Source organism: Eubalaena glacialis, chromosome 7 (genome assembly GCF_028564815.1).
Source record: "Eubalaena glacialis isolate mEubGla1 chromosome 7, mEubGla1.1.hap2.+ XY, whole genome shotgun sequence".
NCBI classification, from domain to species: Eukaryota; Metazoa; Chordata; class Mammalia; order Artiodactyla; family Balaenidae; genus Eubalaena; species Eubalaena glacialis.
In genome coordinates, this window is record NC_083722.1 from 1,334,250 (window position 1) to 1,352,444 (window position 18,195).

General features: G+C 46.5%; 1 protein-coding gene across 1 annotated transcript in view; it reads right to left on the reverse strand.

Annotated features, from left to right (window-relative positions):
- The window catches only part of GMDS (GDP-mannose 4,6-dehydratase), a 479,713-nt gene that overhangs the window by 272,953 nt on the left and 188,565 nt on the right, over window positions 1-18,195 (reverse strand). Inside the window, exons 5-6 of the mRNA XM_061194771.1 lie at window positions 1,235-1,427; window positions 217-321 (exon numbers count right to left, since the gene is read on the reverse strand). Coding sequence (XP_061050754.1) covers window positions 217-321; window positions 1,235-1,427 — 298 coding nt within the window. The remainder of the gene's footprint in view (window positions 1-216; window positions 322-1,234; window positions 1,428-18,195) is intronic.

Below are 18,195 nucleotides of genomic sequence, written 5' to 3' on the forward strand. Positions count from 1 at the left end.
TTGAATAAAAACTCTAACAAAGTTAATAGGTAATTAAGGCTGGATTTACATTTCCTCATTTACCACTTCTGACATTCACATAGTTAAAAACAGATGTGAAACATTCCCAGTCTGTACAGCACACGTGCAGAACACACACACACACACACACACACACACACACGACGTTCCTGCTGTGGAGCCTGACACTCTCTTCCCATCAGTACCTTTACCAACCTCTCCTGGGGCTCTCATGATTGAAGAGGATGCCGTTCACTGCAAACAGATTATACGCCTCCCGGAAGTTCACCACAATCCAATAGGCATAGAGCTTTGCTGCCCCTGTTGGAATAATTTTTTAAAAGCAAATAAAAGACAGTGATTGTTAATAAAAGACAGTGTCTTATTATACAAGACAGCCATTTTCACTTAAACAAGTAACAACGTGCAATATTTACAATATGTAATGTATCAAGATAGGGAAAAAAATGAATCAAAAGCCAAAGACAAAATAAAGGTTTCTTTGCCAGTTAATCACGTGACTAGGAAATACTTAAGAATTTCGTCCTTCTGTAATAATCACAGTTCGTTCCTTCACAATCTAATTCACTCAGCTGTAGTGTGTGCAGTATATCAAACTGACCTTTCTTAGGTCTTATCCCCTTTTTCTTAGTTTTAAAGAATTAGGAAGTGAAAAATACGGGAGCTTAATATTCTAGCGGCTTTCAAATTTTATCATATTTGTTTGTTTGTCTGTTTAAGGGTTTGAGCTCAGGGAGAATTTCATCAGGGAAGTGGAATCAAAAACACCAGGCCGTATCACTTCAGCACAACCTCAACAGTTCAGCAAAAAGAATCTTGCTGGACCTAATTTTCCTTTTAAAGCGGTGCAGCAGGTTTCACCCTGGAGGAGACGGCAGCAAGAACCTGCAGTGATGTTATAAAGCAGAAACTAACACACCATTGTAAAGCAATTACACTCCAATAAAGATGTTAAAAAGAAAAAAAAAAAGACCCAACACAGCCCTAAATAAATAAATAAATAAATAAACAAATAAGTAAATAAATAAATTTATATTTTTTTTAAAAACCCTGCGGCGAGCACAACACAAAGGTGTGTGACCGGCAAGCCCGGCCCCTTTAAGGCTGCTTCAGCGTTGCTCTCACAGCACGTGACCTCAGCCACGAGCCAGGAAGCGCGCCCAGGCGGAAGCACCCCAGGAGCACAGAGAACCCAGCCCGTGCGCATCCTCACCGTACGGCGAGCGCGGGTAGAAAGGGGTGGTCTCCTTCTGCGGTATTTCCTGCACTTTCCCGTAAAGCTCGCTTGTTGAGGCTTGGTAGAACTTCACAGAGTTGATAAGGCCACAGGTCTTCACTGCATCCAGAAGCCGTAAGGTGCCGACCCCATCGACGTCCGCAGTATATTCAGCCAGGTCAAAAGAAATCTGGAAAGAGCAGGTGAAGACGGGACCACGTGAACGGGCACCAGCCACAGAGACGCCTCAGGGGTAACAGGCTGCAACTTCTACTTTGAAACATTATGCTTGTGAGGAAATATCATTCTCTTGCAGCGGAATCAGAATACGGCTGTCATCTGTTTCTAACATCAAGTGGCCGCGAAATACCTTCAGAAATAGGTATTAATTACCTACGGTAACATGAGAAACACTTTAACCGCATCCATCACCTCCTGATTCTAGGCTGAAGTCCCTAGGGCCGTGCTTTTCAAGATGCAACCTCTGCTCCTCAGAATCACCTGGGTGTCCCTGAAAAATTCAGATGGAACCAACCTCTTGGGGGGCCTAGGAAACCCACATTTTTAATGAGTCCCAGTTGACTTTTATGCACAGGTAAGTTTGAGAACATGTGATCAGAACACAGTTGATTTTAAAAAGAATTGTTTTATTTTCTATTTTTAATTAAGCTACAAGATTGACTTTTTAGTATACTATATACATAATATATCTTTTAATTATAAAACACACTGAATACAGAAAGATGCTAATGCATATTGAGTTGACTGACTTTTAAGAAGAGGGCGTTAAGGAATGATAACCCAGTGTTTTGCAGTTCTCGAATGTTTTCTTTAAAAATAAATGTGACTGATGTGCTTTTTTCTTAAATCATTTCTAAGCACAATAAACAAATTAACCTAATATTCAAATCTCCTAAACTAATAAGGCTGAAAATCTCCGTCTCTGGTTTATTCACAGGCCAAATACAGCTGGACACGCGGCCACACTCCCCATCGTCTGCTGAGGCCTCAGCTTCCCCTGGAAGCCCCTCTCTGGGCCGAGTGTCCCCCGATTCCTTCTGTCACCTTGTCCTTGGCTCAGGGCATTCAGGGAACTTCCGGGCCTGCCCGTCAGGGACCTGACTCAGGTCACAGAACTCACCCCTGTTCTCTAGGTCAGTAAAGCTCACAGGCAGCCATGAGACAAACAGAAAAAAGTATGTTTCACCCACAATCTTTCAAAGGCAAGAAAGCAAGATTTGGGGCTATTTTATTCTTTTTACATAACAGTTTATTGCAATAAAATTTACATACCATAAATTCACCCTTTTAAAGTTTACAACTCAGTGGTTTTTCGTATATTCACAGCATTCTACAATCATCACCACCATCTAATTCCAGAACATTTTCCTCATCCCCAAAAGAAACCCTGTACCGATCGGCGCTCATTTCCCATCCGTCCATCCCCAGCCTGACAGCTACTGACCTACTTTCTGTCTCTATGCATTTACCTATTCTGGACATTTCATCTAAAGGGAGTCACATCTAATATGTGGCCTTTAGTGACTGGCTTCTTTCACACATCATACTTTCATTTCTCTTGGATCTATACCTAGAGTCACGTCAGGAGCAGAAGAGCTGGAGTGAAGACAGGCAAGGTGCTGGCTGGGAAAGCAGGGCGCAGCCGTCCCGAGGGGCGGACTCTGCGAGGGTCTCATGACAACCTCGGACACTCGCACAAGACACAAACGCACATGTGTGCAAGCGTGCACCCACGCGCACACACACGCACGCACGCACACACGCAGTGTGGCCTACAGCTTCCAGGGGCTCACGGACTGCAGGTGAAGAGCCCCGCACCAGGAGCTCCTTTCTAACACTAGGAACTTGTCAAGCCAGGATCTAAATATTTTTACATATAAATTCATACCCAGTAATTTTTTTCATCCTTTGGATGGGATCACCCAAGCTTGAACAGCAAAGAAACATTGTTTTTTTTCTTCCTTTGGCTATTTTTTCATTGGTATACACACTAAACAGCTACATGAAGAGAACGGCTAGCGGTACATATGCTGTGTAGATCCCATGTTATGTTCACACTGAACCTCAATCACTGGAACACAGATTAAGAAGCCTCTGCACAACTTAAAAGCTTTTACATATGCTCGGGAATCCAGTTTAGATAATTAGTAGGTCCTTCTTCAGAGAACATAAACCATGGAAAAGAATTAAAAGCACTTAGGCTGAAAAAAGTAACTGAGGCAGGGGAATGGCGTGGGGTGTGGCTCCACGTACACAGATTTTAGGTAACTCCATCAAAACTTAAGCGTGTGTTTGATATTTAAAATGCTGGGGAATAGGATTGGCTGATTAAATCCAACTGTCCACAAAGTATTTTGCAATACAGAGTAACAAATTAAGTGGCTTCCTTTAGAAGAAAAACATGAGAATAGTACTTTCAGCTTGATAAACCCCTAACAGTTACAAGTGTCATTCTGAAATACACCACGGCATCAGGGGTCTGGAAAGTCACATACAGCCCATGGGCCAAGCCTGGCTCTGTCCTGTTTTTGTCCTAAAGGCGTCTAGGAATACAGACACACTCATTGGTTGATGTGTTTTCTATGACTGCTTTCACACTGTAACAGCAGTGAAAATATTTACTATCTAGCCCTTTACAGAAAAAGCTTTCTGACCCCTGAACTGAACCACAGTTACATTCCGAGCCAAGACTGAGTAGTTTTCAAAATCGTTATCATTATTTTCCACGTTTTCTCAAAACTACAGGATGGCTCTGGAGTGTGTTTCCAACCCGACACAGGCCACCGCTTCAGAGGCCTGAGGACTCGGACAAGAGCAGGCGCTGATGTCACCCAGCAGGGAGAACAAAAAACGGACGGATCAGAACACCCAAGCCTACAAGTACCGTCCTGCCCTCCCCTTGTAGAAACATCTTCTGGCGTGGCTTCTGGAACCCTGCATCCTCCTAGCTCTCCCCCGACTCGTGGGGGGCAGCTTCCCGGGCTCTTGTGCCACCCGGCCACCCCCTCTCCAGCCCTGGGCTCAGCACTGCTGCTTCTCCCCTCCCCCACCAGCTGTCCCGAATCAAACTCCCGTCTGCAGGCCCGCCCCGCCCTGAGCAGAGCCCTCATGTCTCTTCCCATCTGAGGACATCATCTCACACTCACCTGCCCCGAACGGAATTCTTGATGCTGCCACCAAAGCGCTTCTTCGCTTGTCCCCTCTCCCTCTGCTGAAATGGCACCTACTCCCCTGACGCTCCCAACGGAACCCTAGGGAGCCTGGACGACCCCTCCGCCCTCAGGGTTCACGGACCCTAAGCGTGTCTGCCCACTTCCCTGCCCGGCCCCCTTTCACAGGAAGCACCCCAGGAGCCCTAGCAAGTTCAACTGCGGCCCCTCCCCCGCAACTGCGGCCTCAGCCTTGGACTCGCGTCCCCTCCGTGTGCAGTGCTGGTCCGTCTCTCCCCCCAATCTCTGTGCAAACGCCCCCCTTCACACGGGCCTGCCCTGCCTTCCTGTCTACCTAAAAAGCCCAAAGCCCCTCATCTCTGTTTATCCAGCCTTCACGCTGATCTGATTACTTACTCACCATCTCCTCCACTAAAACGAAGCTCCCGAGAGCAGGGATGCTGTCTCGTTCTACAGGAGCCCCCGTGCCTGAAACACCGCTTGTCCAGTATTTGTTGGATGAATGAAGACAGCATGGTAACTACTGAGATTTAAATGTCAAACATACAAATATCAAAATAAAACTACAAAAACTAGTAGAAAAAAATGGGCTATCAGAATGACAGAAGAAGGTTGATAATTTAATCGTACTGAAATAGGTAAAATTTCAAGGAGCGAGGTTGAAACTCTACGTAAACTTTCAAAACTTTAGCATAACAAATATGATGAAGGCTTAACGGTTCCACCACATGGCGATGTACAATTCAGAGCAAAGGAGACCATCTTAGGCCACAGCTGGGAACCGGGTGTGGAGGAAGCAGGTTGGTGAAATAACCAAAGACCTGGTCGCCGACACATTCGCCCGCCAGGCGCTGTCAGGGCAGTCACAGAGCCTCCAAGAAGCAGGGCATCTGAAGCCACGGGAAAACAGTAAATTTAAGTTCAAATATAAAGCAGATTGCCCTTATCGACATTCAAAGATACACACAGATATCCCCAGAATTACCCTCATTTACAGAGAGAGGTGGTAAATCACAGCCTTTCCTGAAACAACGACAACAACGATTTAGGAACGGTCCCCCGAGGGCTGTGGGGACCCAGATGCAGGAACTGAAGGTCTGCCCTGCACTTCCGCACAGCCTGCAGACTGGAACGTAAATTCTGGAAGTGTTTTCACTGTAGCAGGCTGCGGTCCCGGCAGGCCTGGCTCAGAGCACGAGGCCTCACACCAAAGGAAGCAAAGAACAATGATGATTCCACCGTCCAGAGCAGACGGCCCGCTTCACCCCTCCCTGAGGGGTCTCCCCAGGGCAGTCGCCTTGTGACCCTCAAGTCGTCAACTGCCTGGAAGCCCCCCAGCACAGGAGCCTTGCTTGTTTGTGTGTGTGTCTGTCTCTTCTGTTCTCCTACAGTGAGAAGGCTGTCCGTCTCACAGAAGGTGCTCCAGAAGCAGAACCTGAATGAACGCGATGGCCTGAAGCCTGAAGCGTGGACATGTAATTTCTCAATGACCCTATCATACAGTTAATAACGCAGTGAAGTTCACATAGGCAGCAAATTTGAGTTTTAAAACCCCAACGAAGGAGCCACAGTTTCCTGACTAGAGATGTCGCCTCAGAAAAAGAGAAGATGGTTGCTGCAGAAGAACTGTATGTGGGAAAAGACACGCCCCAGAGGCCAGGGCGCCCCTGCAGCATCTGACTCCCAGAAACACGGGAGCTGGAGATGCTGGGACCACACAGGCAGCCGCGCCGGTCGCTGCTCCCCGGGACTTGGAAACTGCAAGTGAAAGTTATTAATCAAGGAGAACAACAATAAAACATCCCTTTCCAAGTGAATCAGGGTCTCGGCGAGCAGCCGCCCTCCAGAGCCGCCGGTTCCTTAGCAGCTGGGCCGAGACACAAAACTGTGTTAGCGGAAGGGCAATCAGAGCAAGGCAGGCGCGGCCCGGAGGGACCCCGAGGGCTTCCCCAAGGGGTCTGGGGAGGGCGCCTCCCCGTCTAAGGGGCAGCCACCCGGAGAAGCAGGGCACCATGTCCTGAGTACAAGAAGTGCACAGGTGAAGTCCTGCTCACCTGCCTGCCGGGAACAGGTCAGAAAGGGGAGTGAAGGGGCCACAAGGCGATACCACAGGGATTGAGGGGGCGTGGCCGAGATGGCTACAAAGTCTGGGGCGGGGGACGGAAACCTAGAGAAGAGGAGAGCAGGACAGAGGAAAGAAGGGCTCGGGGAGGAGACGGCCCACATGAGCAGGTGGAGATGGGGGGCGTCCTCATGGGGGGCAGCATGAGCCAAAGGACAGACAAATGCCCTGCCCATGCTGGGAGGTAAGGAGTCTCCAGTTCAGACGGAGGACAGGGACGGAAACAGAAGGAACTGATCAGTAAACATCAGGAGAGGCCATTCTGGAGGAGGCCCTGGATGCAGTCTGCAGCCCGCTCAGCAGGCGGTGGCCCCAGAAGAGAGGAAGGGCATCACTTCAACCGGCCTCCCCCCGGGCACTCACACCCCGGCCCAGCGCAGAGCCCTTCACTCCCGACATTCGTAAGCCCAATTTTGTATGATTTTTCCTTATTTTACCGCAATTGTATTTTTGGTTCAAAAACATTTATAATGATAATTTGAAACATCTAACAATCGTAAGGTTATTAGTCCACCGGAGTGATGAATTCTAGCCAGACTAAACAAAGGAGACGTCTGTGTGAGCCTTCCTATGCCCAACGTAAATTCATACGTAGTTTCGTAAGTTTTTGAAATACTTCAAGGTGACTAACAACTCCCACGGGGAATCAGAACGTTCACCGTGTCTGGACAAGACACCACCCCAGGCTCCTGAGGACTCTGACCTGGCGACAGCCATCCGTCCACGGCCCACGCGGGGCCAGGGCTTCCACTCTCACCCGACTGCTCAGCACACGGCAGGACGTGAGACTTTTGTGGAACAGACGAAGGGCACATTTCTTCACAAGTTTACTGCTTATCCATTAAGACAAACTGAAACGTTGGTTAATCCACCTCCCTAGTCTCAGGGTTGCCTAAAGCGCAGCTTTCTTTAAGAGCAGGGTTCTGCCCTGAGGCCCACGCTGTATTGCTTCCCAAACCTGCCAGCTCCTCCGTCCACTGACAGGGAAAGGACGGTCTCAAGGACAGTCCTTCAGTTTGAGAATCTTCACTGCTGCCAATGTTGGGTTCTCCCCCCACTTCAGTGATCCAGTTCCTCGCCATTTGCTGTAACCTCCAAGAACCTCTGATCCCATTCTTGCTTTCTCAGTGAAGACAGGCTATAACTCAAGAACAAAGATAACAATTAAACTCCTGGTTTCCCAGAAAATCGTAACTTACAAATACTGTGACTCCACCTATCACAAATGAGCCACATCAGACATCTTTTCCTGCCCACTTTATAAAGGCTTATCAGCTGGTGAAAAACAAAAACCTGCCATGATTTTCACATGGGACAAGGGCACTGAGAGTAACGATCTAGTTTTTCTAGAGATTCCTTATAGGCAAGCAGAAGTAAGACGCAAGCCTACCTGTGAAATTAATCACACTGGGACAGTTGGCCAAGGGTCCACAGGGTCCCCGGATAGAATTGAAGGGGGCAAGGGGGTTGGGGTGAGAAACCAGACATCTTCATTTTCACTAAAGTCTACCTGAGGTTTAGAACTTCCTTCAGGTTTGAGTGCAGGCAACGATCCCCAGAGTAACAGCACCAGGTGGCACTCACGCTGTCTGCGACGGGGGCAGGGTTGCTGGGGGCCTCTCAGTGTCACTCTACCCGTCTGGAGGCTCAGGGGTTATCGGACCCACCTCAGGCTCTGCTGTACGCTGTGCTACGTTGTCACATCGCTGGATCACAAGCCTGGCTTTTAAATACTGTGATGTGAACATATGAATCGAGTCAGTTTCCTCTGTAATCCTCAGTGTTACGCTTTGTGTTACAATACTTGTAACGAACTTATCCTGAGAATATCCACAGGCTTCGTCAGATTGCGGAAGTCGACAGCCTAAGAAAGGGCAAGGGTGTCTCTATTGGTGGCGGTGACAGATTCCAGTATTTTAGAATGTGCTTCGAGAAGAAAAGCCCCCAGTCTCAGTCAGAACCCACCTCCCCCATTAACAAGCTCCCTTCGCCATGTCGGGGTCTGATGCACATAACCTCAAGGCACACGGTTACATCTTCGATTATTCTATGGTCTGAATCATCGATAGATTCCTGACCTCCAAGACTAAGTACCAAAACCACATAAGTACACTAAAGCATTCATATGACACCGGAGTTGGACATATAATCAAAAAGTGAATAATCAAACTAGCTTTGAGCCCTAGTTTATAATGTTTACAACTTTAATCTTCTGAATTATTTTGATCACACATACAGGAAATGATCTAACTGCCCTGAAGCCCACGCTGGCAAGGGCACAGGAGTGGATAGAGGGATTATCTAAATCAGGGGGACTTAGCCAACAGCCTTAAAACATTTAACTAAGGGATTAAAACTATTTGTTAAGGATAATCCAGAGATGACTACAGGATTTAATTTTCGTTGCACACTACCACTCAGGTGATGGGGATTTGGGGAGCCCTCAGTACAGACAAAACCTGAGCAGTTATTCAGGTTGCGCACAGGAGGACCGAAACCGTGCCCACTATTATTACAAAGCATCACTGCTGTCTTCCGACTACTGTCGCTACAGTTGGAGCGGCCACTACTATAACACTGAAGTAGGAATTCAGCACTTAACCTTTGCCTCTAAATAGCTAATCATTCTTTAGTCCACAGACCATCAGAACAGCAATAACAACAAAACAATGAGAATGCCCTGAAATGGTTCAGAGGGTCTGGGGAGCTACAACGTGCGCAGGTGCAGTAACGCAGGTCGCCGTTTTCCACGGGAAGAGAATCTCGTTAAGACAAAGCAGAGAGAGAACTTCTGGCAGGGAAGCAGCTCAGGGAGCTGTAGCCCCACGGCGACAGTCGTGTCCAAGTGTCTGTCAGTCATCACAGCTTAAGAGTGGCCATGACAACAGCCTGTCACGTGGGACAAACTGTTTTCTGTCCTTTTTGCCTCCATTTCTCTTGACCTTTTTCTTCCAAAAATAGCATATAGTGTATCAATTTTAGAAGGAATAATACAGAGAAACTATCTAAGGGGGGGGGGGCGAAATGTACAAAAGGCTTGTTTGTTTCACTAAGTAATGGAACCAAGCAGAACCCTGCAGGGCCCCCAGCTATGAAACCAACAAGCTGTTCATGACAGGAGGAGAGACTCACTCTGACGCGCAGTCCTGAGCTGTCTGACAGATACTGTAACCGCCACCAGAGGGAAAGGCTAAGTGCATGATGACCAGACTGTAGTCATGACATAACTGCTCCGTCTTGAGCAGAACTGAGTCCATGGCCAGCACAATTCCAAGAACTGGCCTCGAGAGAATGGGATTAACACTCTTGCTCATAATAGTCTATATTTTTGTGGGCATCAAAATAATTGTAGCTTGCTCTGCCCGTATATGTAAGCGGGCAACTAAAATTGTCAGCAAAGAGATGCTACAGACCCATGTCGTCATCTTCCACTCTGAGAACACGGTGCCCATGTCAGCAGGAAGAAGGTACAGGAGACGCACTTCGCCCCTAATCGTGTAGAAATGGAATGACGTCTGACAGTGGGGAAATGAAAGCAGCTCTTTTGCCCCTTTCCTGTTTGCCCATTTCTGTTTCCCTCTAACCCTGAAAGAACTTAAGTGGCCTGTTGATTCTTTTCCTAGATTAAAAGAAGAACAAAGAATTAAGCAGTTAAAGAATGACGAGCTCTCTACCCCAGAAGTCCCCTTAGCAACTCTGCAGGCAGATCACTCTGGCAAGATAACATCTGAAGAGAGTCAGGGTCTGCACACCATGGAGAAGGATGCAGAAGCCAACCTCCTGCCTCGACGATTCACTGAGATTCTTCCCTTTAAAAGCTGCCAAGGCTGAGCAGAATCTTCAGAGTTGGTCTTGGGACCTGAGACCACCTTCTCTCTCTCCTTCTCGGCCGGTTTTCCTGATGAAAGCTCCTTTCCTTTCTACTGACACTTGCCTCTGGAATTATTGGCTTTTGAGCAGCGAGCAGCCGAACCTGAGTTCGGTAACAGAAACATCTGACAAGAGACCTAGATGTTCTGTTGAAAATACTTTGTTGAAAGCCCTGGAAAGAAGACCCAGAAGCTCAAGACAAACAAGAACTGTGTAGCAAACTGGCAACCAAAATAGGGAAAACAGGGGGAAAGGTGCATTCATTAAACTAGAATAATTTGAAATAATGTCCAAGAAAGAATAAAGTGGGGTCCAAGGACAAGGATCTAAAGTCAATGAGAAGTGCAGCGGGGTTTAGAGAAGGCTGCTGGGAAACCAGGCGGCAGGGGGCAGGGGCCTGGGAAGGAGACAGTGGGAGTCTGCCCTCTGCTTGCTGGGGAGGACAAGGGCATTCCATTCCCGAACTGCTATTTGAGGCAGGTGGGTGGAACAGTGGTAAATACCAAGCTGCCCTCTGTCTCAGAGAAAAACTAAAATGCAGACAAGTCACAGAGACTGACGGGCGTGCATGATGCTGTAGAAGTCTACCCACTCTGATGAAAATGCCAGCAGATCCATAAAAAGGTAACTGACAGTCCCCCTGGAGGGGAACTCAAACGAGGGTTGTCACTTTCATGGTGAAAAATCTAGCAAAGTGTACAGTAATGAGCAGAACCAATGAGCGGTTGAAGATGGGTCAGAGCAGAAAATAAAGCTGGCCTTGCGGGAGTTGATACTGCCTCGTTCCTTTTGCAGAGTTCTTTAAGAGCTAAATAAGCACACGGGCAAGGAAGAGTAAGGAGGAAATCAAATCGTGGATATGATTCACCGAGATTGTCAAAGGCCTTGACACATGCCTTTAACAAAGTAATTACAATAACTCCGCCGGTGGGAGAAAAATTCCATCTCATCTGCCGACAGGGGCGCCCCGTCCCTTCCCCGCAGCCCCACCCCAGCAGACTGAGGACTTACAGACGGAAAACCAAAGTAGGAACAAAACATATAAGCTGAGAGAGCAAACACAAAAAGCAGATGCTGTCCGTGGCTGGTTTAGGGACTGTCTTTATTTAATGTTTTGAAAACAATCTGGGAGAGGAGGTAGACTACGAAAATCTCCCAACTTTCATTGTTTTTCCAAAAAGTGAAAGTCACATTAGAAATAGTTAATTGTAAGATCTCACGGAGCTGCCGAAAAGGCTGGAAAAGTGGCAAGACCCTTCAAGTTGGACCAGGGAGATGGTCCATTTAGGACAGGAGAGGAAAAGACAGAGTGGCAGGAGCCACATCCTCAGAGTTCCAAGTATTTTCCAAAGATCTCGGGCGTTGGTTTGATGCTGAGAAACCAAGAAAACGTGGAGTCTCCCCCAAAAGAGCAGAGAAACAGAACAGAAAGCAGTGTCCCACCGCCCATGCATGGGGGGGGGGGGGCCGTGAAGTTCTGGTCATCATGCTTTAAGAACGTCCTCCGGAATACAGAGAGTTCTAGAGAATCTAAAGAGAGCCTAGAGCACAAGGAAGATGCTCAAGGAAACAGAGCAGCTATCGCATGCAGAGAGGGTTAAAAAGAGTGAGATTTCTTCGGTTGTGAACTCTAAGCCAGGAAGTGGGTACGGTGACTCAGGCTTTGTGAAATAATAAAGGATATGAAAAGAAAGATCATAAACCAGATCATTAGGAGTCCAGAAGACCTGAATGAGGCACACCCTTCGCTGAAGTCTGATTAAGCACTAAATTAACAAAACAGAAGTCTGTCTTCAACTGAGTGGTGTCTGAAAAGCAATTTGCTTAATATGCTCCCTCTGGAGCATTTCATGCTCTTGAGAAGCAGATTATGCATAAAAGAAACCGTGAATTTTAGAGGCAGGGACTAACCCCCATCCTGTTCTCCACCGTGTGCCTGGCCCGGTGCCTGGCACACAGTGCTATTTCTTGAAGGAACGAATAAAAAAGAGCAAAGTATTTCAGTATCACCAAACGTGGCACATCTCCTCAGAAAGGATGGTGACTTCGAAACCGCTCCTTCCTCGCCAGGTGCTTTTTCCTAAATCCCATGTGTTAGTCCTACACAGGAACCATTCCCACAACAACAAAATGATGTAAAAACCTGATGTAAATGTAAGATTAAGGCAATTCAGCAAGATGTACTAAAGTAGTCTCTAACAGGAAAACATCATTAACAATAGCATTACTGTTATTAGTGTTTTTAGTATGTGTTTAGTGGTATTAAATATTATCTTTAAAGTAGTATTCTTCTATAATAAAAAAGTGTATAAGAAGATATTAGCCACATAGTTTCAAAATGTGAAAAAAATGCTGTGTTTTCATGGTTTTTTTCCACATTGAAACTGCTGTGTCGTACAAATTTTAGATTTTACAGGAAAACAAAGGTCACGTTGGACAGGATATATGTCTTATTTTCTTTTGAATATTGTCCAATTTGATACCTGCTGTACTGCAGGTCAATATCTGTTCCCCTGAGGTCTGTGAGCTGATGTGAGCAAGTAGGTACACGAGGATGGGAGGGGAGGGGGGACAATGGCTGCACCTACGTACTGTATGTCAGGGAAACAGACACATGAAACCAAGAGGAAACTGATTTCAGAGTAAAAGGGGAAAATAATCAGAATCCAAGTCAGAGTTTAGTGGGGAAAAAAAAGAACTAGAACTTGTGAGTCCTCAGAAGTAGAAAAATACTAACTTGTTATGACAGAAATTCCCTTGGGTAAGGAAAAGATGCTTATGGATGTGTGATAGATAAATGAGAAACAAGAAGAAAGTGACACAGGAAGTTACTGATAATAATTAAAATGCTAGGGCTCTACTCCTTATTTTGTCAGTAACCAACAAATGTGTCTCTCTAAGCCTCAGTTTCCTTCTCCTAAATAAAGTCCCTTCCAGCCCTTACTCTTCTGTGCGTTTGAGGGTACCACACATGTATCTAACAAACATCCATTTGACTGATTTGAGGATCAGTGGAAACAAGGGAAACAAAGGCTCAATCTTCTATTCCAAAGAGCCAGTGAGTAACGTAACCAGAGGTGCAGTCAGGAAAGAGGGCTGGCCTTGAAGGTGAAGGACATCCAGGCATCGCTAGCCACCCTGCCCAGTACACTGAAACTGCTCCTGGTGACCCCGGGGTCCTCTGTGAATCTACCCCCCTCAACACCGGGTCTCTCATGACCTTTACACAGAGGCAATATTCTCCAAACAGGTCTCCTAGCCTCCTATCTGGCCTTTCTAAACTCCACCCTCCATCCTACCAGAACTATCTTCCCAAAACATAATACCTAATCAGGTCACATTCTTCTAAAAGTATAATGGCTCCCCACAGCTTTCAGATGAAGTTCAAACACCTTAGCTTAAAGAATTCAAAAACAATTATTTACTCATCCCTTCAAGAAACACCACTGAATACCTGTCATGTGCCTTCAACACAGTAAAATGCGTGACCATGTTTTAAGGCCACAACCCCCATCCATGCCACTCTAAGCAGAGCAACGAGGAAATTTAAAGGAAGAAAATTTCAAATCCATAGCTGCGTAGTCCTAACTCAACGCGGAAGCTACTGAAACACAAAGCCGTAGGTGAGGCTCAGCTGTGGACCTGCTGGAGATCAAGGCTGGAACCAGGCAGGGGTGGATTTCAGCTCTCGTGAGCAACAGGGCTAACAGCACCGACGAAGCCATAGTTGCTGTTTAAGACCAAGGGCTGGGGCATAATTATGCAGCCCATGAAAGGAAGATGAAAAAAGCTGCTTCTGCCAGCCTGAAACTATGAATTTTTGTTTGTTTTAACAGAAGGCTAAGTTGTCTAAAATGAGAGGCACACAGCAGCAGACACATCTTCATAGGAGGATCTGCCAGATAGGTTTGCCACTGACAGGACCAATTTGATTTCCAGCATCAGGGCTAGATGGAAGCTCTGAGCCACAATATGGTTCTGGACTAGAATATTTTAGAGGTTGGGTGGTGGCAACCACAAAGTCATTAACAACAAGGGGTAAGACAGAAGGGGAGGGGAGGTTCCTATTTAATAGGAGCCTGCAAATCAAATTTTTAAAAAAGAACATTAATGTTAAAGAGAGAACCAATGAGATCTACAATTCAAGAAAGAATTTACTCCAGAGGAAATGAAAATAATACCGCATTCTGAAAATGACCTTAAAATACTTCCCCCTTTAATATCTCTTTAAAGTTGACTTTAAAATATATCTCAAAGAGACCAAGAAAAAAATAACATTAGCTAAAAACAAGAAATAATTTTTGCAAAAAGGGAAAATGAAACAAGAACAGAGTTGAAAAAAACTCAAAATTCTGCAAATAAAACAGTCAGTGAAATCCAAACTATGAAGATTGAAGACAGGCCCAAGTCTTTAGAAAATACACCTAGAAACATCACAGCCGGAGTAGATGCCAAAAGAATGGGTACATTTTGTGCAGACTTGGGTCTTTCTTCAATCCTCAGCATCTAGCACAGTGTCAGGAATGGAGCCGGAAAACACACAGATTCAGTGAAAAGAGGGAGAGAGGCAGGGAAGGGTGATGGGCAAGGAAACAAGGAAGAGCTGGACTACAAAACCAGGGTCTTCAAGAGCCGAAAGGTGGCACAAGTTTGCCGGTCTTGAACCTGCCTTGGAGGAAGCAGGGCAGGTCAGTGTGTGCACGCGGCTCGGGGCTGCCTGGTGTCGCGGGTACGGGTCTGTATTCTGAGCAGGACCACTTTGTTTCTGGATGCACAAAGCTTAGGCATATTTACGATGGTTGGCAAAGTGGACGACCTAGAAAACTAGTGAGTGCCAATAATTTCAAGTTTCAGCATTTCTGTTATTCAAAAGAACATCACTTTCCTTTAAGATTTATTACAGTAAGACAAGGTCTTAAATCAGAAGTAATCTGTAAATGATGTTCTTTGTGTTCTTAAAAACGTCTGAGAAAGTAACCTTCCCTGGGAGTTCTCTAAAGTGAAATGAGATGTTGGTACCTGCTCGACCTCCCTGAAATTATTATGGCTGCTCTGGAGATTAACTACCCGAGAAGCGCAAGTGCCGTCTGGGCAGGTCTAACGTAAGCAGAGGTGCCTCCCTCGATGCCAGAGAGCACAGCACTGGGACGCTTCTAAACTGCCCACCCTCAGCTGTCCCGAGCGTCCATCTGTGAAAAGCTCCAACAATCTCCCCCACGAAACCTAGTCTTTCACCACCTTAAAGAGAGCAGAAAACATATTAAGACTTAAATAACAGAGAAAGTTGCATCAAGTTCATAAGGATGAGGTGCCGCACGATCACAAAGGTTTATTAACAGCTTATCTGCAGACTTCTACACGAAGGTAGAATTTACATAAAGGAAAACTGCAAAATGAAAACGACACGAGGGGTGAAGGAGTGGTCTCCTGAGACCCTGAGAAGCACAACGATTCTAACCCCCGGCACGAAACTTGAATCTAGCATTAGTTTTACTTATCTCTCCATTCACTGCTGTTAATTTAGTGATCTGGGGAGCTGTCAGGGATATTCGATAAAAGCAATTTATCTTTCAGGATAATCTCCAAACCACTCTCCAAAAATGTTCAGCTTTAAACGACATGGAATTTGAGAGTGAGGGCCTGGGTGGGGATGGAAGGTGAGAATAAGCAAAGAAGCAACAGGCCACGCTTTTTCAGTGGCCACGTTGAAAGCACCACTCTCTCTGCTTCACGTGGTAGAAGCACCACAAGCCAACAGCGGAGCCCGGAACAGTCCTGCTGTTGGAAATGACGCCCGCCCTCCGCGGTGAGACACACGCAGGGCCCTGGGTGGCTGCCTACACCGCCCAGACCCGGCTGCGCCAGAAGCTTCGTGCTACTCGAGAGGCAGGAAAGGAGCTTGGGAAACGGCCAGGGAGCCCGAGTGGAAAGGCGTGAGAAGACAGCCCATCCAACTCCCTCATTCGTGTCAAGGGGTAAGAAGGCTGAGACTGAATGTGGGAAGGGAAGTTTTCAAACCTTTTTCAACTGTTTTCTGTTCTTTTCTATTTATATACATCCATGTAAAATACACTCAAAGTTTAAAACCCACCGAAACTTGTAGTGTCTCTTTGACATGCAAGCGTCTCTCATTTTATTTTACTTTCACTTTTTGCTTCAGATACACTGAGTCGTAATATTTGCAAAACTGGCATTTGATCGACCTTAAGTACTCTTAGTTTTTATTCAGTAAACATTTACGGAGCAACTTCAAGACCCTGGCATGTTCTAGGCACCAAGCAAAGATCCCTGCCCTCGTGGGGCTTACCTTCTAGCGATGGGAGAAGAGGACAATGTAAAGAAGGAAAATCTAGGGTAAGTCCAATAAGATGAGCGGTTTGGAGGGAAAAAGAGCAGGGAGTGGAGATGGGGAATGTCGGCGAGGCTTCCCTGAGCAAAGGAGTAAACACAGGAACAGAAACAGAGCAGCCACAGAAGCTCAGCTGCGCGAGACTCTCAGGAATAGCAAGTGTCCGGGACCAGCCGTGGGCCGGGCACCCGCCCAGTGCCTTTCCAGTACTCGGTCATTTAAGCATCATGACAAGTCTATGAGTCAGGAACTACTATTATATCTATTTTACATCTGGAAAAAATGAGGCTCAGCGCAGTTAAGGAGCCTGCCTAGGTCACAGTCGGTAAGTAGTAGAGATGGGCTTAACACCAGGGAAAAAGTAATAACACACGGGGAGCAACCAAACCACCACCAACACACCTCACCACACGCTCCTTTACATCAGTATTCTCTACACCCACAAGCTAGACACAGAGCTGGCGACCTGATTTTTCTGTGCAATTTAATACCAGGATGATGCTTCATTTTTTCCAAATACAGGCTGGCTGTGATTTAAATCAGGTTGCCTATGATAGTATATTTTTAGGTCGTTTTCCATAATCCAGAATATATTTTCCCATAGATGCACTATGGTAAACAGCGACTTAGTTTTCACACAAGCCTATTTGATTCAGAATGCAGCTAAATAATACACAAATTCAATTTTAAAAAGGAGGGAGTAATTCTTACTTAGTGTTTCGGTCTTCCCATGAGGGAAATGATACACTAGATTCCATAACTTGTAGCTTATAATTTTCACAAGGCATCAAGAAGGCAAACCAAAAATAACTCTTCAACAAGCATGGAGAGCACATTACCAGGCGCTGGCACGGTGCAGAGTCTGGGAACAGAAAGATGAAAGCAGCACAATCTCTGTCGTCAAGGAGCCCACAGTATCTCAGGACACACACGCGCAAGGACGTCTTTAATGCCAGTCAGAGCTTCGGCACGCAGTGACAGCGTGCAAGAGGGAGGGAGCGAGTAAACAGGCCCGAGGAGCCCGGATGAGCCAGGGCAGAGCGCCGCTCCTCGCTGGACAGATGGGGAGGGCACAGAGGGGAAACCAAGGCTCAAAGGCACAGGAGGACTTCCCCTGAAAGAAGAAATCACCAAAGCAACGTAAAATTAAGAAAAATATCCACTGCAGTCCTAGAACACAGAGAAGGGTTCATCTGACAACAGAAAACGCAAGAATTTTTGAGCGCCGTAAAGCACGTATGACCAGATTGATCAGGCAAAAATAACCAGCGCTGAGTCACTAGTAACGACACGGACAGAAGCCAAAGCCTTAGACGAACTCCCTCACAGTCCCGAGGGACCTGTAAGCCCGTAAGAGCAGCCACCTGGCTGTAAGACACGGTCCGGGGGAAACAGGCCACAGAAGCTGCCACGGTGATGCCCCCAC